At 68.2% G+C, this 27,379-nt stretch overlaps 1 protein-coding gene across 4 annotated transcripts; it reads right to left on the reverse strand.

The window, feature by feature from the left end:
- Positions 1 to 147: 147 nt before the first annotated feature.
- Positions 148 to 22,140, reverse strand: CEP170B (centrosomal protein 170B). Of its 4 annotated transcripts, none has more exons than XM_053666023.1 (19): positions 22,084 to 22,137; positions 18,385 to 18,515; positions 14,264 to 14,353; positions 12,580 to 12,660; positions 11,843 to 11,899; positions 10,833 to 10,968; positions 10,044 to 10,148; positions 9,422 to 9,898; positions 8,470 to 9,203; positions 8,250 to 8,381; positions 7,732 to 7,822; positions 5,894 to 7,555; positions 4,577 to 4,820; positions 2,899 to 3,049; positions 2,548 to 2,691; positions 2,329 to 2,417; positions 1,852 to 1,945; positions 1,659 to 1,710; positions 148 to 1,515 (listed from the first exon to the last, which is right to left on the reverse strand). In XM_053666023.1, the coding sequence occupies exons 1-19, from the start codon at positions 22,109 to 22,111 to the stop codon at positions 1,280 to 1,282; spliced, it is 4,734 nt and encodes a 1,577-aa protein (XP_053521998.1). In that variant the 5' UTR covers positions 22,112 to 22,137; the 3' UTR covers positions 148 to 1,279. The 4 variants fall into 4 exon arrangements, 3 of the variants coding, with proteins under 3 accessions (XP_053521998.1, XP_053522000.1, XP_053521999.1); XM_053666025.1 differs by lacking the exon at positions 22,084 to 22,137 and adding an exon at positions 21,715 to 21,798; XM_053666024.1 differs by lacking the exon at positions 22,084 to 22,137 and adding an exon at positions 21,131 to 21,267.
- Positions 22,141 to 27,379: the final 5,239 nt, after the last annotated feature.

Raw genomic sequence — 27,379 nt, forward strand, 5'->3', positions numbered from 1 at the left:
CCCGGGGCTGCAGGGGCACAGGCTGATGGAGAGAATGGTGCAGCGGCCCCAGGGGTGGGGGTGTGTGGAGGGAGGAGGCTCTGCGGACAGAGCTGAGACCGTGCGGGGCGGTGGGGCGGTGGGGCGGGGCATGTGGGGCGGGGCATGTGGGGCGGGGCATGTGGGGCGGGGCCAGGACTAGCACCGCCTCCAAGTGACTGCCACTCACACAGGTAGACATCTGTGGGCAGGGGCTGCGCCTGGACGCCAATGTAAACACAGAGCCAGCCCCCCAGCCCCCGTGTGTGTGACCCCCGCCGTCAGTCCCTCCTGCAGTCAACACACGGACACCAGGCGGGTGCACGGCGGCCACAGCACTGGGCCGAGGGGACGCCCCGCCCCACCCACGGCTCTTTGGCTTAGAGGCTCCAGAAACACGGGCCCCCAGGAGGGGCCGCCTGGCACATTCCCGCTGACAGAATCCTGAGAAATGACACACTGCTTCCAGGGCCTGTCCCTACCCCCACCCACGGGAAGGGGCGCCTGAAGATGCCCCATCTGCCCAGAGTCCAGAGGAGGGCGGCTGCAGCCACTCTGGTCCGGCCCAGAACTACCAGAAGCCAAGTGCGGGGGCCCAGCACCGTCTTGGGACGGGCCTCGCACACCATGCGGATGTGCCTGGGCCGGCAGTGAGCAGGCGCGGGGCACACCCAGCCCCTCCCCACAGCAGCCCGCATGCTCCGCGGGTCTGCAGGCGTATTGGCACCAAAGGCCCGAGCTGCTGGTCCCCACCCTGCCCACACCCTCGAGTCCCACACGTTGAGCCCCAGATGTCGAGCCCGCCCAGCTCCCTGTTTGGCACTCAGTGACCCCACGGGCAGCCCCTGCCTCTGCCTGGCCGGCCAGCACACAGGACAGGACAGGACAGGACAGGCAAGTACGTGCCCGGCCCGAGAAGCAGGGAGGCTGCTGAAACGGAACAAACGACTCTCTCCTTGAAAGCTAAAGATGAAAGTGACAGCGATGCAGAGGGTGTGGGGACAGGCCCCTGGTGCAGCCCTTGGCAGTGGCCACAGCAGAAGCGGGGCCGGGGGGCTGCCGGGGCAGGGGCTGGACAATCCTGTGGGTGCTGGCTGGGAGCCGAGGGGGGGCCTGGGTGCAGCACCCGCCGTGGGGTTATGGCACGTGTGGGGGTCTTCGTGATGAACCGGCTGCCGCCGGGAGGGGTGGAGGCAGCGGGAGGGGACAGTGGGAAGCACCCACCAGGCGCCCACACACAGGGGCCGCCCCACCCTGCCCCCTAGATCAGGAACCTCTCAGAGTCCGGGAGGAAGTCGGGCAAGAAGGAGGGGTCCGGGAGGCTGGGGGACCCGCAGGTGGCCCTCTGCGGGAAGCTCCTCAGGGACAGGGCTGAGGGCGGTGAGGACAAACTCTGGACAGTCGGCCGGCCCTTCCCAGGCTGGGCAGAGCCAGCAGAGCCCCTGTTTGCAGTCAGCAGGTCCAGGTTCCCGCTGGGGTCCACGATGGCGTTGATGACTGAGGGATGGGGTGGAGGGTGAGGTGTAGGGAGGACGCGGCCCCACCCCACACCCCCAGGCTCTCCCACGGGGCCCCCAGCCCCCAGCCCCCAGCCCCAGGCCGAAGCACCAGTGGGGCCCCTGGGCGTGGGCCCCACCCACCTTCCAGCTGCTTCTGCACACGCCTCAGTTCCTTCAGGATGGAGCTGATCTCCTGGAAGCCCAGGGAAGGAGTCTGATGGCACCGAGGGAGCCCGGCCACCGAGGGGCCAGCTCTCCCACCCCCTCCCTGCAGCCAAGTGGGCTGGGGGACTCTGGGTCCAGGTGGCGCCTGCCTGTCCCCATCCAGCCTCACCTTGTTGGAAGTCTTCAAGATGGGCACCTCGTTCTCGGCGTTGATTCTGGCTTCCAAGTCCTCCCACGCATGCCCTGAGTTCTGGAAGAGGATCCTGCCCAGCGGGGGGTACAGGGGGGCAGGCAGAAGACAGTGGTGTGGAGCCAAGACCCCCCACTCCTGACCACCCCTGCTAGGCCCCAGGGGGGCCGGAGGCTCGGGCAGGACCGAGGCTGGCCCACTCCGGTTACGCCTGGCCCAGGGCAGGGCTGAGGGGGAGGGAGTGGGGGCGGGCGGGGCTCTGGCTCCCCTGGGCATACGTGTGCACAGGTGTCCTCAGACTGTGGGCCTTGGAGGACACCAGCCCCACCCGGTCCTGGCTCACTGGCAGACGTTCCTGTCTGAGTGGAGTCCTGCTGGGAACCCCAGCCCCCCCCTTCTGGCCAGGGCTCCCAGAGCTGGCGGCACTTTGGGGGTGGGAGGATGGGAGGCACTCACTTCATCTTCTCGGCAAGGTGCTCCGTGTCCTCCCGGATGGCCTGGGACAGCCGGGACACAGGGTTCAGCATCAGGTTATCGAAGATCACCTGCGAGGGCCGGGCATCAGCACGGGCCCAGGTGTCCCCGCCAAGCCTGCGCCCTCGGCACGTCTGCCCCCACACCGCCCGGGCCCGGAGGACCCTGTGCATGCAGCCCGGTCTGAGGAGGGGTGCCTGCCTCCTCGCGGTTCCGAGGCCTCGTCTTATTGGCCAGGGGGTCCTCCCGGCGGTCATTCATATTCTGGTCCAAGTCCCGAGAGCTCAGGGCACCAGGCGGCACCTTCTGGAAGTTGAGGCTTGCCTCGGGGATGCGCTGCACCAGCTGTGTGTTGCGGGGGCGGGTGGTCAGCCCAGCGGGGGGCTGACAAAGGTGGGGACCGCGGCACCTCCCCTCGAGGACAGCAGATGGACAGAGTGGACCCCAGCTCGTCTGCTCGGGGTCCCTGGACGCCCCAACCCCCGGCAGAGGCAGGTCCCAGAGCCCACGCTCCCGGAGCAGCTGGCGGCCTCGGCGGAGGGCCCGGCTCACCTCCTCTCGGGCGGAGATGGTGGAGGCTGGCACGTTGCTGAGGGAGGGGCTGCGGGCAGGCCCCGGGGAGACCCTCGCATCCCCGTCCCCGGCCACGTCCTGGATCTCCCGGGCCAGGATGGCCACGTCCTTCACCAGCGTCTGGCTCAGTCTGCAGCGGCAGGTGGGGAGGCCGGAGCTGTGGGCGCCTCCCAGACAGGGGCAGGGGCCGACACACGGCCCCCCAGGGGAGACAAGCCCTCCCAGGAGGCAGCCACTGGAAGCCCCTCCTCTGCCAGCAGGGCAACTGAGGCCGGGCCAGAATTGGGCAGAGGGAACGGCAGCACAACCCAGAAAGGCCAGCTCCCTCCCTATGGCGGAAGGCAGCCGAGGTGGGCTCAGCCCCCAGTGCTGGCCTGGCCCTTACCCCTCCCCATGGACGACTCGAGTTTCCTGACCAGCCCCCAGGCCACTGGGAAGAGGGCAGAGGCCGGGCCAGGCACAGCTCCCTGTGCCCTGCTACCTGCGGCCTCCAGCCTCCAGCCTCCAGCCAGCCCTCAGAGCCCCTCGGGCCACGACCAGCATGTTCCACACCCTGGGGCTCTCAGCTCAGGCGTGGGACAGAAGTCCCTCCTCACTGCCATGACCCTGCTGGTGCCCCCCGGGATGGGGCCTCCAGGCCCACCGGGCACCAGCACTCTGTCCTCAGCTGTCCTAGCCGGCCCTCAGGCCCATCCACTCCTGGAGGCACCTGTAGTCCCTGCCCAGCATGGCTGCCCCAGCTCTGCCCCCACAGGGTGCCCTTGGTCCCTGGACATGGACAGGGGCCCCTCGCTGGGCCCACCCACCCCACATTGAAGAAACACAGGTCCGACACTTGGTGACAAACTGGCCCGTGTCTCATGCCAGTCCCTTTGCTGCCTCTGGCCCGCACCCGGGGGCTGCGGTGGGAGCGGGAAGCTGGGGACCCCCACACTCGCACCGGTACAGGCCGCCTCCCAGGCCGAGTGCTGCCGTCTCCTGTTGCAGGCCGCCCAGCCCCCCCACAGTCCACTCCCACGCCCCTCGGCCATCCTGAGCGCTCTCACTGCCTTCGGCCTTGGTGGCCGTCCTGGTCCCAGTGACGCCCACGGCTCCAAACCCCACAGGGGCCCTTCTCCTGGGAGCCGCCTGCCTCTGGTTGCCTCCTTCAGGTCAAGGTCAGCGTCTTCAACACCAGCACTCACCACCCCCCCAGCGCCTGGCCTGGAGGTGGACCCTTCCACTCAGTGACCACACCAGGGAGCACACCTTTAATGACCATGGACTGAGTGCTGGCATGTGACCCAAAGGGTCGCCGGTTCGATTCCCAGTCAGGGCACATGCCTGGGATGCTGGCCAGGTCCCCAGCAGGGGAACGTGAGAGGCAGCCACACACTGATGTTTCTCTTCTCCTCTTTCTCCCTCCCTTCCCTTCTCTAAGAAGCAATTAAGTAAAATCTTTTTTAAATGTTTTTTTTTTAAATAGCAACCTTCCTGGAGGCCTTCCAAGTGCCAGAAGTCCCCTGCCCTCCCAGGAACGTCAGCGCCCCTCCCCCCCATCTGCCCGAACAGCGTCCACGGAGCCCATTTGGGAAGTGCCCCGGGGCCCGGCCCTGCCCTCCCCGTCGGGCGCCCAGCAGGGCCCACCTGGCAGACCGCCCACCTGGCCGCAGCCCACCTGGCGATCTCCGCGATCTCCGCCGTCTGCACGACGAGACCGTAGGGGTCTGGCCCCTCCTCCTCGTCATCGGTGTCCCGGAGGCCAGGGCCTCGGGGCCGGGCGCGGCTGCAGCTGCTGGCCCTCGGGGTCTGCGTGGCTGCCGAGGTGCGGGAGCGCGTGTGCCTGGGGGAGCCGTGATGAGGGCCACACTCCTCCTCGGAGGTGGACGTGCAGTCGGAACCCTGCTGCCGGCGGCGTGTGCCTGGGGGTGGGGGGAACTCGGTTCCAGAGCGAGAACAGCAGAGCCGCACTCGGCTCCCTGTGGCGGCCCCTGGGCTGCTCCTGACAGGGCCCCGGGCTGCAGGGCGCCCCACAGGAGCGGGCGCCCCAGCGCCCAGGAGCTCTTGGCTCAAGCGCCAGCAGCAGTGAACCTCCAGCATCCGCCAGGCCACCCCCGAGGCCTGTGCAGGGTTGGGAGGCCTGGTGTCTGCACAGGCCGAGGGTGTGTCCATCGGGTGGGGACCAGTGTCTTGGCAGCAGAAAAGTGGGGCCCGAACCTCGCATGGGGCAGCCTCCCTTCGTGGGAGGCTGAGTGGGGCCTGGCCTGTGGACAGGGCGTGAGCCCACCCTCCCGGCACCTGCCTGGTCTCCACGCCCGACTCCCAGCCCAGCCCTGAGCGCCCCCCAGTGGCTGCAATAAGGGGGGGATGGGGGCAGCATTCCCAATGGGCAGCTGTGTCCCCAGCCACCAACCTGCCCCTCTTCCCACAAACCCTTCAGCCCAGCACTGGCTTCAGAACAAGGCTGCCGGGCCGGGAGCAGAGTGGGGTGGGAGAGCAGTGGGCGCGGGTCCGCGCACAGCAGGGTGAGCCAGCGAGTGGACACGAGTGCCTGGCCGCTCCGGGCAGGAGGCCAGCTGCAGGGGCCACCGCAGCCAATCCACCTGGCTGCAGGCTAGGCTGCAGGTGACACTTGTGGGGTGGGGGGACGGACAGAGCTGGCCTCCGGCCACAGGCTGCAGGCTCACAGGATGGAGGTGCACACCCGCAGGGGGCGGGCAGGGCCCCCAGGTCCCTGCGCCCCAGGGACGGCTCGGCCTGCACGCACGCCTCACACACCATCAGGGTCCCGGCCTCCAGTCCAGACTTCAGGGAACGGGGGGGGGGGGGGGGGGGGGGGGGGGGCGGGGCCCGGGGAACAGAAGCTCTCACACTAGGACAGCCTGGGGACCGTGGGAGGCTGCGGCCTGTGCACACCTGTGGCGACCGGCCCGTCCCCGGCCAGCCTGCGACCCCTGAAGCTGCAGACCCACTGCCCGCCCGCTCCCCCACTCACTGGGTGAGGAGTACCGGGCGCTGCCTGGGCGGGCCCTGCTGAAGGGCTGGCGGGGGGCCGTGGCCGGGGTGGGGGTCTTCCGTGCAGCAGCCTGAGCCTCAGCCCTGGTGGGCTTGCGGCCAGCGCAGGACCACTCGACGCTGCGGCCACAGGAGCCGGGGCGGGCGGGTGCCGCCTCAGAGTCGCTGGGCCCTGTGAAGGAACCTGCCCGCTTCCGGGGCATGGCCAGGATGTCCAGGCGCGACAGCTTCTTGGCCTGCTCAGACGCCGGACGCCCCACTGGCTCGGGGTTAGCTGGGGGTCCCCGCTCACTGTCCATGGCCTCCGTGTCCGAAGCATCCCCAAGCCGGGCCCGCCTCAGCCGGGAGGCCCGCGTGGGCCGAGGGGTGGACAGACTGTTGGAGCGGGTCAGGGCCTGCTGCACCTTCTGGGCACTGGCTGACACCCGGCTCTGCTCTTCCCGGGCAGCCGGGGATGGCGGGGGCGCGGTGGGTTTCCGGCGAGACCCCAGCCGCCCCGTCCCAGTGGCCGAGTGGTTCTCGTGGTCGGAGGCGACCGTGTCTGAGCCAGGCGGGTGGGCAAGACCGGAGCCTCGTTCCTGGTCGGGCCAGTCCAGGGAGCCCTGGCCGCGGCGCACAGCCAGGTGCCGTGTGGGCTCTCCTCGGCCGGCGTCCGTCGGGCCCACTGTGTGGCGCTGCTTTTCCGAGAGCCGCTCCCGCGGGCCGCCCAGGGCCACGCCCCCCAGGTCCTGCACTGCCGGCGGGGACGGCGTCTTCTCCTGCAGCCCGGCCAGCTGGGAGCTCCTGGGGCTGGCCCCGTTCTTGCCACTGAGCAGGCTGACGGTGCTGGCGCTGTCCACATCCGAGTCCCCAGACAGGGAGTCCTCGGGCGGCCCCCGGGCCTCGGCGGCAGATGGAGACAGCAGGCGGGCCTCCAGGGCCGCCAGGGCCGTCTCGGTCTCCTTCAGAATCAGCTGGGTGTCCTGGGGGGGCAGGGCTGCGCGTGAGGCCCGGGCCGCGGCCAGGTCCCGCAGCAGCGGGTGGCTGGAGATGCTCGGGAGCTGGCCGGGTGCCGGGGGGCCACTGGCGGGCTCCTTGGTGAAGCTCTCCTGCCGGATGAAGGCGTCAGCCTCCTTGGCCTGGGTGGGGCCCTCGGGCTCTGGGGACGGCCGTGTCTGCAGTTGGGCGGCCCTCCTGCAGCCCGTGCTGGTGGGGACGTTGTCCCTCAACAGAGGGCTGGGCTGGGCTGCGGGCCCTGGGCCCTCCACCTCCTGTGGAGCCACAGACGTTCTCCGGGGAAAGGCGGCCGCCCTGTCCTGGTCCCCGGTGAGGACGGACTTGGGGGCCAGCTCCCCAGCGTCCCTCGGTGAGCGCAGGCCCCTCAGCCATGCCAGCCCCTCCGGGGGGCCCCTGCGGGGCTCCGGGCCCCGTCCCCCGTCGGACCCGCTGGCATCGCTGAGGCTGTCAGGCTCCAAGTCCTCCTGGTTCAAGAGGTGGCTGGCCAGCTCACCATCCGGCTCTGGGGGCCCGGGCCCGCTCCTCCGGGCGGCCTCAGGGCCAGCGGGGCCGTCTGCCCGATCGCTGGGCAGCTGTGGGAGCAGCCGCCGCTGGCGCGCAGGCAGGGCGCACTCCAGGTCTCCTGCTCTGTGCCCCGGGCCGTCCTCTGTGAAGACAAGGGCAGTCTGTCCAAGTGGCCACCAGCCAGCAGGCACAGGAGGCTGACCCTGCTGCAGGCGTGGCTGCCTGACCGGGTGTGAGCCCACCGCCCTGCCGGTGGTCTGCAACCTGAGGCCAACCTGGCCGACCCCTGCTACTTGCCACAGCCCTGGGGCCACTTACCTGCCAGGCCCGGGTCTGAGTAGCTGTCGGCCAGACTTGCCCAGCGGGACGCCCACTTCTGGCCGCCGGGAGAGCCCGGCACTGGAAGGCCCTGCAGGGAGGAGGCAGGAGAGGGAGGAGGCAGAGGGGGGTGTCGCAGGAAGCCCCCACACACGGGAGCCAGGCCTTCTGCCTGCTCCCTGCACCAGCAGCCAGGAGGCCCCGGTGCCTCACCAGGGCCTGTGGGACCCCAGCAAGGGGTCCATCTATACCCGAGCCCGGTTCTGTGGCTCAGGGGTGAGCAGCAGCAGCAGCTCGGCCCAGCCTTGCCTGCGGGGAGCGAAACGCCCAGCGCCCGGTGTGTCTCAGGGCCTTGGGTCCTGCCGAGCCCTCCACACACAGCCAGCTGCCTGCGTCGGCCCGGCCTCGTGCTGGGTGGGGGTCCAGCTCCAGGCAGAAGCAGGGCCTCTGGGTGAGAGTGGAGGGGGCCCCGTGATGGGCTGGGGGGCGCTGTTGGGCGCTTTGGGGGGGCGGTGTACCTGGAGCTCCGCCTGGGCCGCCACACCCAGGGGCTGGGAGGCAGGCGACTCATCTGGGTCCCCTCTGATGACTGGGCGAAACACGGCCGAGGAGGCCCTGGAGAGTTCGGGGGACTCGAATACGCCAAACACCTGCCAGGAGAGAGGGTGGCCGCCGGTCAGAGCCACCGCCCCCCCAGACACGCCCCACCGGGCTCCGGGGAGCTCAGGGGCACGGCACCTCGTCGATCATCCTGCGGGCCTCCTCCACCTCCGGGTCCTGCGCCTCGGTCTCGATGGTGTAGGTCCCCGCGTCACTCAGGCTGTCGTCCTCCTCCTGCTTGCGGGCCTTGGTCAGCTGGGGGTCCGCGGGCGGTGCCGGTGGGGGCGAGGGGGCCACGGGACTGGCCCCACGGGGCGTCAGGGGGGCGGGCAGTGTGGGGGGCACCTTCTCAAGGCCAGGCCTCCCGGCTGGGGAGCCCTCCCGCAGGCACTGGGCCACGAAGTCCTGGGCCAGGCGGGACCGGCGCCCCACGCTGCCGAAGGGGCGGGTGGCGGCCCGTGTGGGGGGCGAGGGGCCAGCCGGCCGCTCCTCCGTCTTCTCCCGCTTGAGCGAGCTGGCCCGCTGGGGCCCGGAGCTGCTGCCTGCGCCCCGGGGCGGGGCGCCTGTGCGGTCCCTGTCGGCGGGCCCGGGGCCTCTGCGCCGGTCGGCCTTGGGGTCCCCAGGGGGGGCGTGGGTGAAGGACTGGGAGCGCCTCTTGCGGGGCGTGTCCTCGTCAAAGAACTCGATGACAAAGGCCTGCTGGTTGTGAAGCAGGTCCTGGGGGTCCCGCTTGATCTGCCTCTGCAGCCGCACCTGCTCCCCATTCTCCGCAGGGACCCCAGAGGACGTGGTCCCTGCCGCTGCCGCCGCTGCCGCCGCCTTGGCCACCGGGTTCTCCGAGTCGCTCTGAGTGCCATCCTCGTGTTTGTGGCCTGGGGGTGGGGACCCAAACTCATCAGGCCAAGGGGGGCCAACACACACAGCCACAGCCATCACAACGGCCGCAGTGCACACGGAGCCCAGCACGCAGGACTGAGACCAGCACCAGCAGCGGCCTCTCAGGGCCAGGCCGGTCTCCGGCAGTGAACCGAAAGGCCGCAGTCGGTCACACCAACTGGGGTTCCCCGGGGAGGGCCTGCCGGGCACTCGCCTTTCAGGGTGCGGGTGTGGACGGGCAGGTCGCTCTTGGTGCTGTGGCGGTCGTCCCCGGGGCCTGCCCGGCGCAGCAGGCTGGGGTCGTTCTGCACCAGCCAGTCAGCCACCTTGGTCTCCGCGGAGACCACCTCCACGGGCGCGGCCTTGCCGGGGGGCTGCCGCTGGCGCAGGGAGAACTTGGTGACGTGGTCCTTGATCTTCACCTTGCCGGGGCTGCCATCGTCAAACTCGATGGTGAAGGAAGCGTGGCTCTGCACCACGGGCGCCGCCCCACCCGGCTCCACCTCCTCGGTGGGCGCCTCGGGGACCGGCGCCTCGGGGGGCCGCGCTGGCTGCAGGGCCTCCTTCGTGGGGATCTCGAAGTAGCTGGGCTCCCGGCGGAAGGAGAAGCCCTGAGGCTCCGTGGGGGCCCGGAAGCTGGCCGGCGTCCCCGCGAGGTCCCCGTCCTGCGGTGCCAGCTCCTTGGGCCGCTCTGGGAGGTGGGGGGACAGGTCCTCAGGTTGGGGTGAGGAGCAGCCCCCTCCCCCACCCCCTCCGCTGGGACCATCTGCCCCGTCTGCCCAGCGCAGGCAGCTCCAGGGCAGCCCACCCCTGGACGGGTGGGCCTCGGGGCCGACCTGGGTATGTCCCCTCCTGGTGCCGGTCCTCGGGCGGGCCGCCGCCGTCGTCCTCTCCCCACCAGGAGGGCTGCCCGTACAGGGGTGTGCGGTAGGCCGCCGTCTCTGTGGAGGAGCACGGGACTCCGGGTCACCATGGCCCCAACCCGGGCAGCAGGGGAGACCCAGAGCTGCGGGAGGCTGGGGTCTGGGGGCGACCTGGCGTCAGCACCCAGGACCCGGCCACCCACCCACGTATCCGAGCCGTGTCCACACTGATGACTGAGACTTCCCTCCCTGGTCCCCACCGGGGCCTCCCTGTCGGGCGGCTGCCGGGGGAAACACTATCCTAGCGCTCACCCTGCGGGAGGCAATCCCTGCAGGCCTGGCCCAGGGCCTCTGCCTCCGGAGCCTGCCTGACGGTGAGCCCCAGCCATAGCCCCCTCTCACCAGGGCTCTGCCAGGGTTCAGGCCACTCGCAGGTGACCCTGGAGGCTGAGAACCACCTGTCTGACTGGGCCACACTGGATGCAAAGGTGGGGTGTGCACAGGCGGGTACATGCACACGGATGCAGGAATGCAGGGTGTGTCTGCTGGCTGCAGGTGTGCGGGGCTGGGCGTGTTCACGGGCACCTGAGCTGGCGTATGAGCAGGCTGTTCTGTGGCTGCTGCCAGGGGATGTGAGCCCATGAGGCTGAGGGGGTACGAGGGGTTGTGTGGGGGCAAAAGGCCTACTCCCAAGGGAGGTGAATCGGGGGGCCTATGGGGAGGTGTGTGTGAACCCCCAGCCCCATGGAAGTGCCACTGTACCTGCTCCGGGCCTCCGGTCCCGCTCCGGCCTGGGGTTCGAGGACTCGCAGTAGGGTGCGGGCTCCGGCAGCGCCTCCCCCCTCCTGGGGGCTGTGCCCCGGATGCTCACCTGCAGCTGGCTGGTGTACTTCTCGTGCTGCGGGTGGCAGGCGGGAGTGAGGGGCCGCCGGCCGCCAAGGGAGGACACCCCGCCCGGGGAGGGGCCCTCAGGACCACAGAGCTCCCAGGAGGGAGCTGGGCCCGCTGGTGCGGAGGAAGGGGGGCAGGCAGCAACAGCAGAAGGGAGGGGCCGCCCCCGGGCCCCATCGGAGGGGGCAGGACGGGCCCAGGGTACGGGGTCAGGGGCTCGGAGGCTGTGTGTGGGGAGGGGTGGGCTGTCTGAGCAGATCGCAGGTGTGTGTGTTCATGTGTGCCCATGCATGTGCACAAGTGTGTCTACATGTGCACACAAGTGTGCATGCAGCTGTGGGTACGTGTCTGTGCTAGCCAGGGCCCCGCCTGGCTGAGCTCCGCAGCGGTCAGAGCCAGCCTCACAGTGACCGTGCCCCTCGTGGGCCCGGAGGCTCATTCGGGAAAGGAGCTGAGGCCGGTCTCCCCCGCCCCCGACGCAGGGCTCCTGGCCAGAGCTCCGGACAGGCCCCCAAGTGTGTGCTTCGTGACGGCCCACTTGCCGCTGCCCCCACCTGGGACTCTCAAACCCGACTGCCAGCCTCGAACACCCCCCCCCGCCTGTTCCTGGCCGCCCACCCACGGTGGCCCGATCAGGTCCTCGGGGTACAGAAGCCGCAGGGCGCAGCCTGGCGGGCTGACCACGCCCACGGGCCACACCCATCGCGGTGGCCGCACCAGCCTGGGGGGGACAGCGGCCCCCGACGTGCCAGACTGGGAGAGCCTGCTGAGCAGGCCGGGCCGGCTGCGGCTGCACAGCCAGGCCGAGGCTGCCAGGGCGGGGAGGGCTGCGGGGCAGAGGGACACCGGGCGGGGCCCCTCGGGGGACGGCCGGCACTGACCCTGAGCGCCTCCTCGGGCAGGCGGTGCTGCACACGCTCCAGCACATACATGTTGGGATGTGGCGGCCAGTCAAGGAGGGCAGAGTAGGGGGTGGCCAGCAGCCTCAGGCGCAGGGGACACAAGGGTCCCTCCCAGGCAAAGAGCGTCCCAGGAGGATGTGCACAGGGACGGTGCTGTCCCCCGAGCGCACACGCCTGCAAGCACCCATGCGCCTGGCATGTGTCCCCGCTGGGCAGAGGCCCTCCAGGTCACAGCGCGAAGATGCCCAGGGCTCCGGGCGCCCCTCCACCCAGCACTCGGCCCAGGGCGTGGCAGGCAGGCCAGGCAGGGCCCCAGAGGCCGTGTCACCTCCTGGACCACCTGCCAGCAGCTGAGGACAGCACGCGCTCCCGTCGGGCATGCAGCCCCAGCTGCCCAGGGTAGAGGCGCCGCCCCGCTCACTCGTGTTCTGGGCACAGAACGCCACGCCTAGCAGCCCCCGGGCCACACGGGACTCCAGGCTCTGGGGACGGCTCGCCTGTTCCCTCACTGAGCCGTGTGGCTCGGGCCAGCGGGCCGGCCGCGGGTGCCCGGCAGGGCCTGGACTTGGGGACTGGGCAGCACAGAGGGCAGTTGGGGTTCGTCCTCGCTGCCCTCCAACCCCCTGTGGCCACCGAGGCCCCGGCCGCTCCCGCTGGGGGGACGGTGGCCTCGGGGGGCAGAGGGCGGAGGCGGAGGAGGGGGCAGAGGAAAGGATATCGTAGCCGAAGCGGACGACGTCGTTGAGCTTCAGCGTCACGTACTTCTGGTCCGGGATGCGCACCTCGTTCACGAAGGTCTGCAGAGGAGGCGGGCCGGGCTCAGCGACGGTGGCGGGCCCTGTCCCTCGACACACGTGCACCCCACCCCGGGCCGGGAAGGGACAGGTGCGGCTGAAGGACTGGCCTCACCCAGTGCCCGGGAACTGAGGGAGCCCCTTGAGCAGAAAGTCCTTGGACCCTGTTGTGAACGAGACCCTTTCTCTTGTCCACAGGGGCTCCTGCTGGCCCTACGCAGCCCCCTACGCAGCCCCCATGGCCAAGGGGAGTTGGTCAGGCTGTGCCCGCCATCTGCTACGCCCCAACACTGGCGCGCATGGTGTCAGAAAGCCAGTCCCCGAACACCCTCTTCCCTCCAGCAGGAGCCACCGAGCACCACCCTGCACCCAGGTGAGTGCAGGACCCGGCAGGTCTGAGTGTCTCCAGGACAGGCCAGGGAGCCCCCAGCCTGGCAACCGTGCCAGGGTCTGGTGAAAGGCCCGAGGGACCTGCAGGGCTCCTCACAGGACAGAGGGTCTCGGGCCCAGAGGGAGGGTGGCTCCCAGGCAGGTGTCCAGGCAGGGTTTGCCACGCAGACACCGAGGGTGGCAGCAGTGACCCGAGAGGTGGGCACGGCGGGCCTGGGAAAGGGCTGCAACCAGGGTGAGCGCGGTTCTGGACGCATTCACGGCAAGCAGGGGTCCTCGGGCCCAAGGAGGCCGCAGGACCACAGGCTTGGCGCAGGGACAGCTGCAGGTGCCGCGGAGCTGCCCCCCCTGCTGGCCTGGGCCTGGTGTCAGACAGGTGGGCGGGGCCCTGGCTCTGTGGGCATCACGGGCCTCCAAGGAGTCTGCCCCTGGGGTTTGGGAGGAGGGGCAGGGACCGGGCCAGCACCCCAGGCCCTCTTGAAGCCCCCTCATTCAGGTGGCCAGTGCCAGCCTCCTCGAATCCCACTTCGGGGGGCAGGGGCTCCGGGGCAGACCCCCAGGGCAGCTGTGGAGGGAGGGCCAGACCGAGGCTCCCCCGGGCCCCAGCTCAGGGTGGCACCAGAGGGGTGGGAAGGGCCCTCCTCGGACCCAGCAGAAGTGCATGGAGGCCAGTGGCCTTGTTTCCTTACTGAAGCCGAGGCCAGCGCAGCACAGACGACGGGCCCTGGGCCCTGCAGAGCCCCCGCCCGCCCCGCCCCGTGCCCACCCAGACCCCGGGCTCCTCTCGTTTGACGCCAGCCCAGAGCCGGCAGCCAGGGCCTTCCTCTTGGTCGCCTCCCTGTCCCCAACACCCCAACTCACAAGAGGCCACATCCCCCCAGGAAAGGGGCCCTAGCCCAGCCTGTCCATCTCAGGAGCCCCGTTTCCCAGCTTGCAGCTGGTCTCAGTGCCCCCCTGCCCACCTGAGGGGCCAGCCCCTCCCCCGCCAGAGTGGCTCCGCCCCACGGGGGGGGCCCTGCCCAGTGGGGGTCCTCCTGGGGAGGCCCCGTGGCCTTCACACCTGGAGGTGGCTGTGTGCTCACCCAGGGACAGGCCCTGGAGGGGCCAGTGGGCCACAGCTGAGACGTGTGGTCTTGGAGAGAGTGGGGCCCCAGAGAGACTGCAGGGTGAGGCCAGCACAGAGGGAGGGGCGTGGAGAGAGGCGGGGCGCACTCACCCCGTTCAAGCTGCCCAGGTCCTTCACCCAGTGCTCGTCCCGGTCCCGGTCGTAGTTGATGACCGCATGCTGCTTGTCTACACTGCGAGACTGGGGGGGCGGCACGGGCGCCTCTCAGGTGGCCTTCCCAGGAGGGGGTGCCCCTGCAGGAGCCCCCGCCGTCCCCCACCAGAACACCAACACCACCCTGCACACAGAGACCGTAAGCTCCCACGCACACGCTCACACCTTCAGTGGGTGTGCGTCCCACAGAGCCTGGCCAGGCCTGGGCTTTGCCCAGATGCCCCGGCCGGGGCCCCTCCCATCCTGGAGGCTGCTCCTGGCTGGGAACCCGCTGGTCACCTGGGAACGATGTTCACACCCCAGGGCGGGTGGGGCAGCCCAGCGGAGGATCAAAGGGCTGGGGTGCGGGGCTCAGGGAGAGGCCTCCCCACCCCCTGGCCTGCCCAGCCAGCCCCACGGGGGCCCACACAACCTGTCCAAGTGATGGACACATGCACACTCTCGTGGGAGCTGCGTCTCAGACCCTACCAACTCCGTGCTCCCGCACAGGACTCACACACACCCCGAGCGTGCCCGCCACCCCACTTGCACACACAGGTGCACACACACACAGAGGCACCTCCCACCTGAGAGCTGCCAACACTGCCCCAGCCACCTATTCCCCAGACCCCCCCCAGGGACGGCCACCGACTCCCACACTCGGAAAAGCGGGAGGGCCACAGCTAAGCCTCCCCGGCCTCCACTGCCAGGGCTCGGGGACAGAGGCAGGGACAGGGTCCTGGGGTGACTTCCACTCACCCGGGCACTGCCAGGCCTCACCTGGCCGAGAGGCCGGTGGTCTCAGCAAGGAGCTGCCCGTCCCCCGGCCACGCCGCTCAGCTGGAGCCCCAGTGTTGGGGGTGGCAACCGCGTCCCGCCCCCTGAGTCCCCACGCACCACAGCGTGAGGCTTAGTTCTCACAGGTGTGCACGCCCAGACCCGTCCTCCCTGGGGGGCCAGCTACCCCCTCAGACGGTGTCTCTCATCCACTCCACCTGCTGAGCCCCTTGGGCACCGGCCTGCAAGGGCCAGTTTCTGGGGAGGCCCCAGCACCCTCCCAAGGGCTGGAAGCCCCCGGAGTAGGGCGTCCTTCCTCACCCAGAGACCAGGTGCAGGGCCCGGGGCGGTGGCGAGGTGGCGGCAGACACGGGCTCTGGCCCCGCCCCGCCCCCACCCGAGGTCACACAGTATGGCAGGGGTGCTGGGCCCGCCCTGGAGAGCCCAGCGGGTTCGGCCGAGGCCGTGGCCCTGGGCCTGAGCTGGGCCTCCGCACCGCAGCTGGTTCTGGAGTCAGAGCGATGGCGCTGTGGAGAGAAGCAGGTACGGGGCCCACACGTCACCCTGCCACAGACCCTCGGAAGGGAGCAGGGTGACCGAGAGTGGAGGGCTGTCTGCAGGCCGGCCAGACGCCCAGGACACACAGGCCCCCTGAGCCGCCCCCCAGAATTGCCCACCTGAGCCCAGGGCAGCTCCTGGAGCCCATCTGCCGGCCTCCCAAAGCAGCGGGTCTGCGGCCCTGAGTCCCACGACCCTGTCCCGGCCACGGAAGCTCCTGAACCCTGGACGTCAAGTGCCGCCTCCTCCTCCACAGGACTCCTTGTTCCGTCCCTCTGCCGGTCGCTGGGTGCTCACCTCCCCCAGAAGCTGGCCCTCGTGACCCTCCCACTGGCCTTGGCCTGGGCCTCCCCAACCCAGCATGTCTGTGACCCTGCACCCTCCCCCGGGGCCTCATTCCCGGCCAGTGGGGCAGGGCAAGAGCTTGACTGGACCCAGCCGTGGGGTGGAGCGGACCAGAACCAGCGCCTCTTGGGATCACCCCACCTCGAGCCAGGCAACTGCTCCTCTGGGCAGCCCTGGGGTCAAGCACCAGGGTCCTTAGAGTCCAGCCCAGTGGCCAGGAGGACCGGGCTCACCCCTTCCCGGGTACAGGCCAGCTGCCTGCTTCAGCCCTGCGCGGCACACAGATGCCACTGGACTGAAGGGACCCACTGTGTCAGGAAAGCGAGCCCCGAGGCCTGGGGGCCGGGCCCTGCCCTCTCAGGGACGTTGGCCGAGAAGGGCACCCAGGGGGCGGGTGGGCTGCGGGGCTGCACGTCCCTCAGAGCCAGGGCGAGGTGGGAGGCGGTCGGCCTTCAGTGAACAGGGATGGGCAGCGGGAACGCTCTGTCCCCTGGCACGGAGGCCCCTGGAGGGGACATGGGGCGTCCTCTCCAGCCTGAGCGAAGGCCCTCCCTCCCCAGGCTGAAGGCTACCGGCTCCCCCACAACCCTTCTGGCCCCTAGGCGGCTCACACCCTGCCCGGCCATACCCCACTCTTCCTCAAGGCCCCCAGACCCCCCACCTTCCTCCAGAAACATCGCCAGCCCAGCTCCCACTGCCTAGGCACCAGTGCCCCCTGGTCCTGCTCCTCACCTGGACACTGTGTTGTCCCTGCAGCCCCCTCTCTCCTGTCCTCCCGGCCCCCATCTGGCCCTGCCTGCCACTCTTCTGAAACTGCCTGAGGGGAAAGGTCAAACCTCGTCCCATGAGCCACTGGCCCCGAGGCCTCTCCGAGCCCCCTTGTCTGCACGAGGCCCAGCTAGCCCGCCGCCTCTGCAGGCTCAGGAGGTTCCAGGCCCACAGCTGAGCCTGGGTCCCTGCCCAGGACCCGCCGCTCTCCCCACACCCACCTCCCTTCTCCCAGCAAGATGCCCCACCCTGCCCTCACCACCCAGCCACCCACCTTGGACTGGGCACAGCCCACCCCCCGATTCGTACCCAAAGCCAGGGTGCCCTGTCCGCTCCTGGCCAGGGCTTTGTCCCCAGGGCCAGCTCCCGCCCAGCCCCACCCCAGGCCTCAGGAGCACCTGGGCTCCCAGGGAAAGCGCAGGAAGGGGCCCCGGGCTACGAGGCTACGAGGCTGGCAGCCCCTGGGCCTGGGGCCTGCGCATGACAAGGACCAGCCACGCGGGGAGGGCCTGCGGCGCTGGAAGAGGGGCAGCTGTGAAAACAGGCTCACAAAACAGCCTTACGCTCCAACACGTGGGTTTATTTTTTTTTTTAAAAAAAGGTCTGTCTGTAAAACGGAAAAAAGATGTGCTTCCAAAATCCTGGCCGGCCGCCCTCCTTGGGGGGAGCCCCGCCTGGGCCGCGGTGGCCGGCAGCAGCCCGAGCCCAGGGCTCGGCACGCCCTCCTGCCAGCTCAGCCGGCACAGCCCAGCCGCTGACCGACCATGGAGCGCGCCGGGTCCCGGCCGCCTGGGCAGCACCGCTTCCGGGTAGGGCGTGAGCAAGCAGGGGCCGAGAGGATGCCCCACCACACACACAAGGGCACACACACGGGCACACGCGCAGGCACGTGCAACCATGTGTGTGCATGTGTGCACACCCAGTGTGTGTCTGCACGCCCTGCACGTGCAGACCTGCGTGTTTGGAGCCAGCAGTGGGGAGGGCAGCAGGAGGAAGCTCCAAGGCCCCCCCCCGACCTGCAGGCGCCCTCACCCAGGGCCCCAACAGGCCCCATCAGGGCTGCAGGAAGCTCATTCAGTCCACCAGGACAGCAGAGAAAAGGACACCCAGGCAACGGCGGACCCCACAGCATCAGCCCCCACCCCCCCTGCCCCCAATCCTGCCCATCCCGCTCCCAAACAGTTAGACACATGAGCCCCATGGAGACTAAACTTGGACTCTGAAACCCTGACCAGAGAGGAAGTTCTGATTGCCCAGGGCCCCATGCCCAGCTGACTGCCAGGAGTCAGCCTCTCGTGCCTGACAAACCGCCACCTCCCCGGGCACCTGGAAGAGGCACCAGCTCCTGGGCTGGCCCAACAGCCAGATGCCCAGCCCGGGGGCGCCTCCCGCACAGCAAGGACGTGAGCAGGTCCCTCTCCAACACCTTCCGAAGGTGCCCCTCCCCATGCCTTGAGCACCTGACGGAAGCCTGAGCACCTGGAGCACCCACTGGGGCCTGCACATACCCACCTGAGGCCGCAGGGCCCGCTGTGGGCCCAGGTGGCCACGTCAGCCTCCTCAGCTGGTGTCCAGCCACAAACGGGTGGCCCCAGCCCCGCCCTCTTGGCCCCGGAGGTGCCTGTGCTCACCTGCAGCATGAGCTCACACTCATCGCGCCCCACGAAGATGAGCTCCCGTGGCAGCCGGTGGCGGGTGCCGCTGCTGCTCACCAGGAACCAGGAGGTGACGCTCATCTTGGCGCTGGGGAGGCCCGGCAGGCCTGCGGGTGAAAGGGCTGTCAGAGTGGGCGACCCTGCCTGGCTGGCCCCCTGAGGTTCCAGCACCTTCCCCACCCCACCCCCGCAGCACCTCCTAGAAACACTGGGCTCCAGGCACACCCGGACACCCATCCTTCCCTGAGTGTGTCTGTCCCACGTGGGCCCCTCCCCAGCTAAGGTATCCAGGTCCCCCAATGCCCTAGGCCCCCACAGCCCTTCTCCTCTCTCGTGGGCGCAGGAGGGGTGAAGTCTGTGGGGCCAGTGACCATAGCGCCTGCATCCCTGAGACCTGACTGGGGGCAGTTCCCATAGCCAGGGTCCCCTTGGGGCCAGGCCCACGGCACCACGCCTGCCCCGGACACACACTCGGAACCAGAGGCTCTGCTGCCCCAGCTGGACAGTCCAGGACAGCCCCGGGTACAGGGGCTGGGGGGCAGCTGGAGATGGGTGGCCCTGGCCACCCTATACTCCCCCACGGAGAGGAGACTGGACGTTCGTCCGCAGCGGCTGTGACCATCCTGCTGAGGCCCCCAGGCCAGGGTGGCAGCAGCAGCCACAGCCGGGGACGGCCTCTCCAGTGCCCAGGAGGGAAGCAGCGCTTTGGTGCCCAAGGCCCTGGGGGCATCAGCCAAGGAGGCCTGAGGGCTGAGGTGGTCAGGACAGCAGGGGGCCAAAGGTGGCTTGAGGGGCCCAGTGCCAGCCACCTGAAGTAGGACCAGAGCTGGTGTCACCTGAGACCAGGCCCTGGGGTAGTGACGGCTACATGCTGTCACTGTGCACTTGTGATGGTGGCAGAGCTGTGTCACCACCCAGCACAGGCTCCAGACTCGTGGACGTGCCTGTGCAACACCCTGTGCACAGGGCCCCACCCTCACCCTGAGCACCACCCTCAGGGGTCCCGACCACTGTCCTCTGCACGCACAGGGCACACATGCACACTGCACATGCACACACAGGGCACACGTGCACACTGCACATGCAGGGTCCACACACCACACATGAAGGGCACCCAGCACATGCTCTGCACACATACACACTGCACATGCACGCACACGAGGTGAGCTGAGCTGTGCCCTGGGGCTTCCCTCAAAGGACGAGGACAAGGAGGACACAAACAGGGCCCCTCAGAGGGGGGTGGTCTGGAAGGCGGCAATACGAGCCACGCAGAAGTGGGCAGAAGGGGGTGTGTGAGCGTGGCAGGGGCACCCAGGCCCAGACACTCAGCCCCCCAGCCCTGGGGGTCCATGGCTGGCCCTGGAGCCGGAGGGGCGTCCCCGGAGGCCCAGTCTGAGGGCAGGACCTCTGGGAGCCCGCGAGGCCAGCCGCAGGGTCCCACATCCTGACCGACTCCGTGTGCAGAACAGGCAGGAGACTCGTTGAGAGCTGAGCCAGTAACCAGGGGACCGGCAGGTGCTGGCACCAGGTGGGGGGCTCCCCAGGCCCGCCCGTCTGCGAGGGCCCATGTGACCATGCGTACCCTCATGTCACCTGGGACAGGCAGGTGGGAAGAGAGAGAACACTCCACCCCAGAAGAAGGCAGTTCTGCCTGGTCAGAGTCCCTTCACCCTGGGCCCCCGCCCTTCCTCAGGTCCACTCAGGGTCTGACCTGGAGATGGAGGCGCAGGCCCTTCCATGCCACTGCTGTGCTTGGGGCTCCCACAGCCCCTCAGCGGGGACCACGGGGCTCTCTCCTGGAAAGCCGCCACCCCACCACTGTATTTTCCAGCCCTGTCCAGCCCCAGCCCCCAGTCCCCAGCCCCCTGACTCCTCCTGGTCAGGGCCTGCACTTGGCCATCACCTGCGGCTGCTCCCAACCAGGGGCAGACAGGGAGACCCCACCCAGAGCCTCAGGCAAAGGGCCAACCCCCTGGAGCCCGGTCACGCTGCCTGAAAGCCAGGACGCCCTGCCACCGCCAGCCGGTCCTGAAAGGCCAATGCCTGGAAGCCATAGAGGCTCCCTGACAGCCGGCCGCGGGTCGGGGGCTGGGCAGCCATCGTTGCTAGGAGGGAGAATAATCAACACCCCAAACTTGTCCCTTCGCTCCCCAGCCGCGAGAACCATCCGCCAGGAGGTGGAAGCCGGCTCTGGAAGCCGCGGGATTGGGAAAGAGAAGGGATGGGAGCCGCGGCCGGGCGGGGCCGGGCGGGCGGCTGAAAAGAGCAGACCGAACGGAGGCCGGGGACAGCGGAGACGGCGGCGGCGCAGGGAATCGGGAGACTGGGAGGAAGAGGAGGAACCCGGAGGGAGGGACCGCGGGAGCAAAGAGACCAGGCCGGGAGGCGGCCGGAGGCAGCGGGGCCGGAGTGGGAGGGAGCGCGCCTGCCCCTGAATCAGCGCTCGCCCGGCGGCCTCGGCAGAGCCGGAGCCGGGCCCGCGCCCCCTCCCAGGCCGCGTAGACGCGCGACCAGCGGCCCCGCCCAGCCTGGCGCAGACCTGGCCGCCTCCGCAGCCCCGGGCTCGGCCTGGCCAGGTGCGCCGGCCGCCGCCGTCCCGGGCCTTTGTCCGGCCCGGCAGAGACCCCGCTCCCCGCCCAGGCCCCCTGCCCGCGCGGCGCCGCAGGCGCACAGGTGCGGACGACCGAGGCCCGGCCGCCGCGGGCGAGGACGGGCGTCTTACCTGCGCCTCAGCCCCGGCCCTCCAGTCCGGCCGGCGAGCGCTGGGCCGGGCCGCCGCCTAGGACCTGCCCGGCGCGGCCCGCACGCGCGCGGAGCCCCGGCCGAGCCCCGGGCAGAGCGGCGGCCTCCCGCCGCGGGTCCCTGACGTCTGCGGGCTCCCGCCCCGCCCCGCCCTCGCGGCCGGGCCCGCCCCCGCCCCGCCCCCAGTCTGGCCCCGCCCCCGGAAATTCAGGTTAGGGCGGGCGCGGCGCCAGGTGAGCGCGGCCTCCGCCCCCGGCGCGGCAGCCGGCCCCTCGCTCCCCGCCCGCAGACCGGCCTGCGCCGGCTCGTGTCGTGGCTGGGACCCGCCCCAACGCACCGGCCGGACCCCTGGTGTCCAGCTGCCCCGCGTCCGGGCCCTGCGCCGTGCCCCTGGCCCCTAACCTTTGGTCCCGCCGCCCAAAGGAGGATGGAGAGGAAAGGAGGCCGGACCCCTGGGGCTGCCCCGCCGCGACCCTTCCTCCCGCGCCACCCCGCTGGCCCCGGCGTCCCAGGCTGGACTGGGGGCTCGGAGCTGGGGATCTGGGGCGATGACCATGGTCCTACCTTCGCGTCTCCGGTGGGCCCGACCCTGTCGAGGGGTGCACCCGCAGGTGCTCGCCGCTCCCGGGGTGAGTCCGCTGGGCGGGCGCGGGGAGGGGGTGACGGCTGGGGGCGGGGCGGTGGGAGAGACGCCAGGCCGAGGGACGCCCCGCCGCTGGGGACGGACTGGGGGAGGCGCGGGGGCGAGCGGCGAAGGTGGAAGGCCGGGTGCGGAGGGCGCTGGCCGGGGAGACCGGAGGGCAGTGTCCGCCCTGCCCTGCACCCGGCCGGCCGCAGTGTCCCGGCCACACTCCACGATCCGCCGGCGTCCCCGGCTGTGCCCTGGGACCAGGCCCTGGCCTGGGGGGAGCACCCTGGAGTGGGGACACCCACCTGCAGTGGGGAGGCCGGGAGAGGGCATGCGGCGTGCCAGGCGGTGGGCGGGACTGATGGCGGGAACCCAGAGCGCTGGGGGCGCAGGGGTGGAGGTGGCGGGACGGGGAGGGGCCTGTACCAGGTGATCAAGGAGTTTGGACTTCATTCCAAGGACTGGTGTGGCGCCTCCGGAGAGCTTGGAGACGGCCGAGGCCTGCTCGGGGCCTACTGTGAGAGAGCTCTGGGAGCGCCGGTCCCTGGGAAGCGCCGGGAGTCCAGCCGGAGGCCCTGGGCTGTGATGGGTGAGGCCAGAACAGGGAAGGGGGTCAGGCTGGGTATTTCGGCTGGGTACTGCCGGTTCGCTCCCCAGGCCCAAGGACAGGGTCAGTGGCCCAGAGCCCCCCCACCCCCTCCACCCTCACTGGCTTTCTGGGGAGTGTGGCCTCTGGCCCAGAAGCCGGGGGTTCCCCCCTCCCCCCCCTAGGCTCCATCCTCTGCCTTCTCAGGCTTCCACCGCCTGCTGACTTCTCTGACCCCTCACCCACGCCTAAAAACGTCCTTTTTTCTCTTTGCATCTTTCCCCAGCCAGGACCCAGCTTTCCTCCCAGGTGAGGGAGTGGTGAGGGTGGTACCTAGTGGCCACCTGGAGCCCCTGCTGTCAGTGGGGGACAGGCAGGCAGGTGTGCAGGGGTCAGGGGCTCCGAGTTTGACCCGGAGGGATGGAGAGATCTGAGGACGTTCTGTGAGCTGCCCAGTAGCATTTGGGAGTTTGGCAAAGAGCTAGGGGAGCAGGTGTGGGTGGTACTTGGAGCCACGGTGGGGGGCTGGGGGGAGGTAGACTGAGCCAGGAGCCTGCAGGGGAGACCAAGGAGGGCTGGGGCCACCCTCCTCCCCAAACTGATCCATATGTTGAATGCAACCCAATAAAGAAGGTACAGGGTGTTTTTAGAACCATGTGAACCAAGCCTAAAATCAAGGCAGAAAATAATGGCGCAGGAATAAATAGTGCTGTACATCTTAAAACTGATGTAAAATAATATTGGATGTAAACTGTCATTGAAAAAACAAAAAGTAAATAAGTAGGCTGAAAGGACTCGAATAGACAGGTATCCAGAGAAGGTTCGCAAGTGGCCAGCAAGCACATGGGAGGAGGCGCCCCCTCCGTAGTCGGCGGGGAGATGCCCCCCCCCCCGGGGGCCACAGCGGGAGACCCCCCAGAGGCCCCAGGACGGCCACTGTCCGGAAAAAGAGGCAAGGGAAGCAGCACTGGAGCCCGTGGAGAAGAGGGAGCAAAACAGTATGGAGCTTCTTCAAAAACAAAAAGTAGAACTAGCATGCGATCCAGACCCCCACGGGAGAGTATTTATCACAAAGAACTGAAAGCAGGAGCACCCAGGGTATTTGCACACCCACGTTCGCGGAGGCGGCAGTGCTCCCAGCGGCCGCCAGATGGCAGCAGCGTGTCCACGCGGGAGGACCGGTCTGCCCGCTCAGGGCGGCCGGGACTTGGTCTCTGCAGACCCGCCAGCCCAGCCGACAGCAAGTGCGTCCGGATGACCGCCGCCTGGGCACACCGCTGGGCCACAGAAGGTGGCCGGGGGTCAATGCAGAATGTGGCAGAGACTCCAGGGAGAGCCCAGCAGGTCCTGTGGGCCCGGGGCCAAGGGCACTGGGTTTCAGGGCTAGGCAGGAGCCTGGGGCTTGAGGCGGGCTGTGCAGACGCCTCCTCCCAGGGGCAGGGGATCAGGAGAAGAGAAAAGCTGGGTGGGGGGAGCAGGGGAATCCCCAACCCACCATCCTGTCCCTAGCCAAGGGCCCTGCAGCCCTTTGAAGCCCCGGACTCAGCAGATCCAGGCCAGCTGGGGCTGGGAGCACCTGCAGGACGCTGGCCAGCATTCCCTCCGGCCTCCTCTTGGACCCCTGCCCTGCTGTCCAGGGCTGGGGCCAGGGTCTCCATGAGCACAGCAGCCCTGTCCCCCCAGGGCCAGGCTGTGGGACTCAGGCCGTCCCCGCACCTTCGAAGGTCTGCATTTCCTCACCAGGTTTGCTTGGTGCATTAAAAGCTCTGGCTACAGCCGAGCCCCGAGAGCGGGCCTTTGCTGCTCACAAGAGGGCAAGCCCTGTGCTGGCAGATGACACGTGTGTGACACAAAGGTGACAGACACAGACCAGCAGGTCCCAAGACTCAGGCCCGGGGACCAGTCCTTCCCTTTTACCTTCCCAGGGCTCTGTCCAGCCTTGCACACCAGCACTGACCAGAAGCCAGAGGTCAGCTGTGCATGGCCGACTTCCCGCTGCAGGTCCAGGCCAAGGGTGTGGGCTGGGTCCCTGGGCACATACAAGAAGCACCCAGTGATGCATCCAGTGGAACAGCAACCTGACATCCCTCTCTCCCTCTCTCAAAAACCAATCAATAAAAAGTTAAAAAGATTACTTTTTTAAAACTGCACAACTCTTAAGAGCTGGATTGAAAAACAGCTGCAAGGAGGGTTAGCAACAGGGGAGTGGGAGGAGGAGAAGGGGGGAGAAGGTACAGAAAATAAGTAGCATAGACAGTAGATAGAAAATAGAAGGGGGGCAAGAATAGCATGAGAAATATAGAATCTAAAGGACTTGAGACACATGGTCATAAACTAAAGGGGGGGTGATGGTGGGGATGGGGGGTAGGGTGGAGGGGAATGAAAGGGGGAATAGAACAACTGTAACAGCATAATCAATAAAAAAATTTAAAAAAAAAAGAAGAAAAACAGCTGCTAGAAGGGCCTCGGGCGATGGAGGCAGCCGGGACTCAGGGCTGGGCTGCGCACAAGGGGCCGCGCCGACAGGAGCCTGCGTTTCGCCTGCTGCTCAGCAGACTTTGCTGCTTGGGTGGTGCTGGGCCTAGAGGCTCTCACAGGCCTGGGGGATGAGAGCGGGCGTCCAAGGCGCCCACACACCCGTCTCTGCCTGTTTCTCCTGAGCTGCCCGCCACCTCGCAGCGGCTTGGGGTGAAGGTAAGAGGCTGAGCCTGGAGTGGAGCTGAAGAGCTGGGCTGGCGTGTCTGCTGACGCTGGGCTCTGGCACCAAGGAGAAGGGCCGGGGAGAGGCCCAGGCTCTTGGCTGGGGCCCCGAGGGGACGTTCGCTGCAGCAGACCCTGCACTGTCCACACGCCAGGCCCCCCCACGCCCAGCGTCACCAGGCCAGCCCTGAGACGGGGAATCACAACAGAGAAAGAAACATGAGAGAAAAATCAAAGCAGCAGCTCACAGGTGGCCCCGATATTGAGGCCATCAGACATGGACTTTTAAATAATTATGATTAAACATGCCACAAGTAAATGACTACTTGGGGGATTTTAACGGAGGCCTGGAGTTTATGAAAATACCCAATCCAATGGGAATTCTAAAATTAACCATAATAAATAAAATAACTGGCATCAGGACCCTGACCAGCAGCGGGTCGGCCTGAGCAGACCCGGGGGCCACCTCCCACTGGAAGAAGCCCCTGGCTCCTGGGGGTCACTGCCAACCCATCCCCCACGGTCCCCTGCAGGTGGGATTCCGGCTGCCCATGTGGCTGTCCTCCCAGCCCCTCTCACTCCCCACAGTGTGCCCTCAGGGTCTGCTTCTGGGGCACCCTGCAGACTTGGAGACCCCCGACATCGGGGGTCCTGAGTCTGGAAGAGCCGGGGAGCTGGCTGCTGCAGGCTGTAGGGACGGTGAGGATGCCAGGGCCTGGCCTGGGCTGGTGGGACAGGGCAGCCCCAGTCCGGGGACAGGCTGGGTGGAGGCAGAGAAGCCTTGGGGTACCCAGAACACCCCACTGCCCCCGCCCGCCCCAGAGCCCGGGGTGAGCGGACCAGCCCGGCAGGGCCTCCTCCCCCTCTTTGCCGGAACCGGTGCTCTGGCTCCTGTCCCCACTGCCCCGAACACCAACTGGCTCCCTGTGACCTTCAGGGTCAGGTCACAGCTGAGCTGGGTAGGGGACCCACCTGACCCAGGCCCTCGCCCTGGTCAGTGGTCTGGGGACAGGGCTGGGAGCTGGAGGCAGGTCCCGCAGGGACCCAGCCCAGGTGGCTTGGGGACACCAGGAGGGGCAGGGCTCCCCTGGCCTCCAGACAAGGCTGGTTCTGAGGCGACCGCGTTCCGTCCCACCTGGAAAGGCGGGAAACCCACCCTGCACCACCCCCTCAGCTGGTGACAGGGGACAAGCCTGGAGCCCCCCGCTCGTGCACACAGGCGACAGCGACATGACCAGGGTGCTTGTGGGAAAGAAGGGGCGGGGAGCTGCCTTCGGAGAACAAAACCTCTGGACACTGGACATGCTGACAGATGCTGGTAAACACTGACGTTAAGAAGACCCCCTGGTGGTCTGACGAGGAGGAAGGAATGCAGAGTCACCTTCCTTTTTCTATTCCGACAATGAGGCTTTAGAAATGGAAAATCTAGATACATCTGATAAGGGGTTGATTTCCAAATATAAAAAGAACTACGATTCAACACCAGGAAGACAAACGATCCTATTTAAAAATGGGTGAAGGACCTGAACAGACACTTCTCCAAGGAGGACACACAGAGGGCCCAGAGACACATGAAAAGTCGCTCAATGTCACCAAGCATCAGGGAGACTCACATTACAACCACAGTGAGGGATCATGTCACACCGGCCAGAATGGCCACCATCAATGGATCAGCAAACAAGTCGCTTGTTTAATGAACCATCAAACAAGTGATGGCGAGATGTGCAGAAAAGGGAACCCTGGTGCACCGCCGGTGGGCACGCGGACCGGTGCAGCCACTGTGGGAAAGTGGTTATGGAGGCTCCTCAAAAAATTACAAAAATAGAGCTTCCCGCCCCTAAGAACCCTGAAGCACCGATCAGGAAGAACGTGTGCACCCTGTGTTCCCTGCAGCCAACTGCCCATCAGCAGAGGAGTGGACGGAACAGCTTATTCCACTGTGTGTATGCACTTTCCACCTACACATAATGGAATACTATGCGCCTGTAAAGAAGGAAATCGTGCCTTTTGGGGCAGCATGGATGGACCTGGAGGGCCAGGCACAGAGAGACAGACACATTATTTCACTCATGTGTGGGATCTAATGCACGAAACACACTAGTGAACAAAACGGAGCCAGAGGCGCGGACACACAAACCAGACTGACAGCTGTCGGAGGGGAGTGGGGAGGTGGCGACGGACTGAAAGAAGGAGAAGGGATCGGCCAGAGAACATGTGTGCATGACGCATGGACACGGGCAACAGTGCAGTGAAGGCCAGGGGCGGGGGGGGGGGCCGGGCGCAGTGGGGGGAAAGCAGGGGAAATGGGGACATCT

The sequence above is a fragment of the Artibeus jamaicensis genome, unplaced genomic scaffold (assembly GCF_021234435.1).
Source record: "Artibeus jamaicensis isolate MK-2021 breed Jamaican fruit bat unplaced genomic scaffold, CSHL_Jam_final contig_444, whole genome shotgun sequence".
Taxonomy (NCBI): domain Eukaryota; kingdom Metazoa; phylum Chordata; class Mammalia; order Chiroptera; family Phyllostomidae; genus Artibeus; species Artibeus jamaicensis.

Bases quoted from the DNA above. Each gene is read 5' to 3' on its own strand.
- CEP170B (XM_053666023.1), bottom strand. From the start codon at position 22,111: ATGCCCTCTCCCGGCCTCCCCACTGCAG. The intron at 10,969-11,842 runs GTCAGTGCCGGC...TGCCACCCGCAG, and splicing joins TGCCCGAGGAGGCGCTCAGG to CACGAGAAGTACACCAGCCA. The intron at 3,050-4,576 runs GTGGGCTGCGGC...CTGCCGCTGCAG, and splicing joins GAGATCGCGGAGATCGCCAG to ACTGAGCCAGACGCTGGTGA.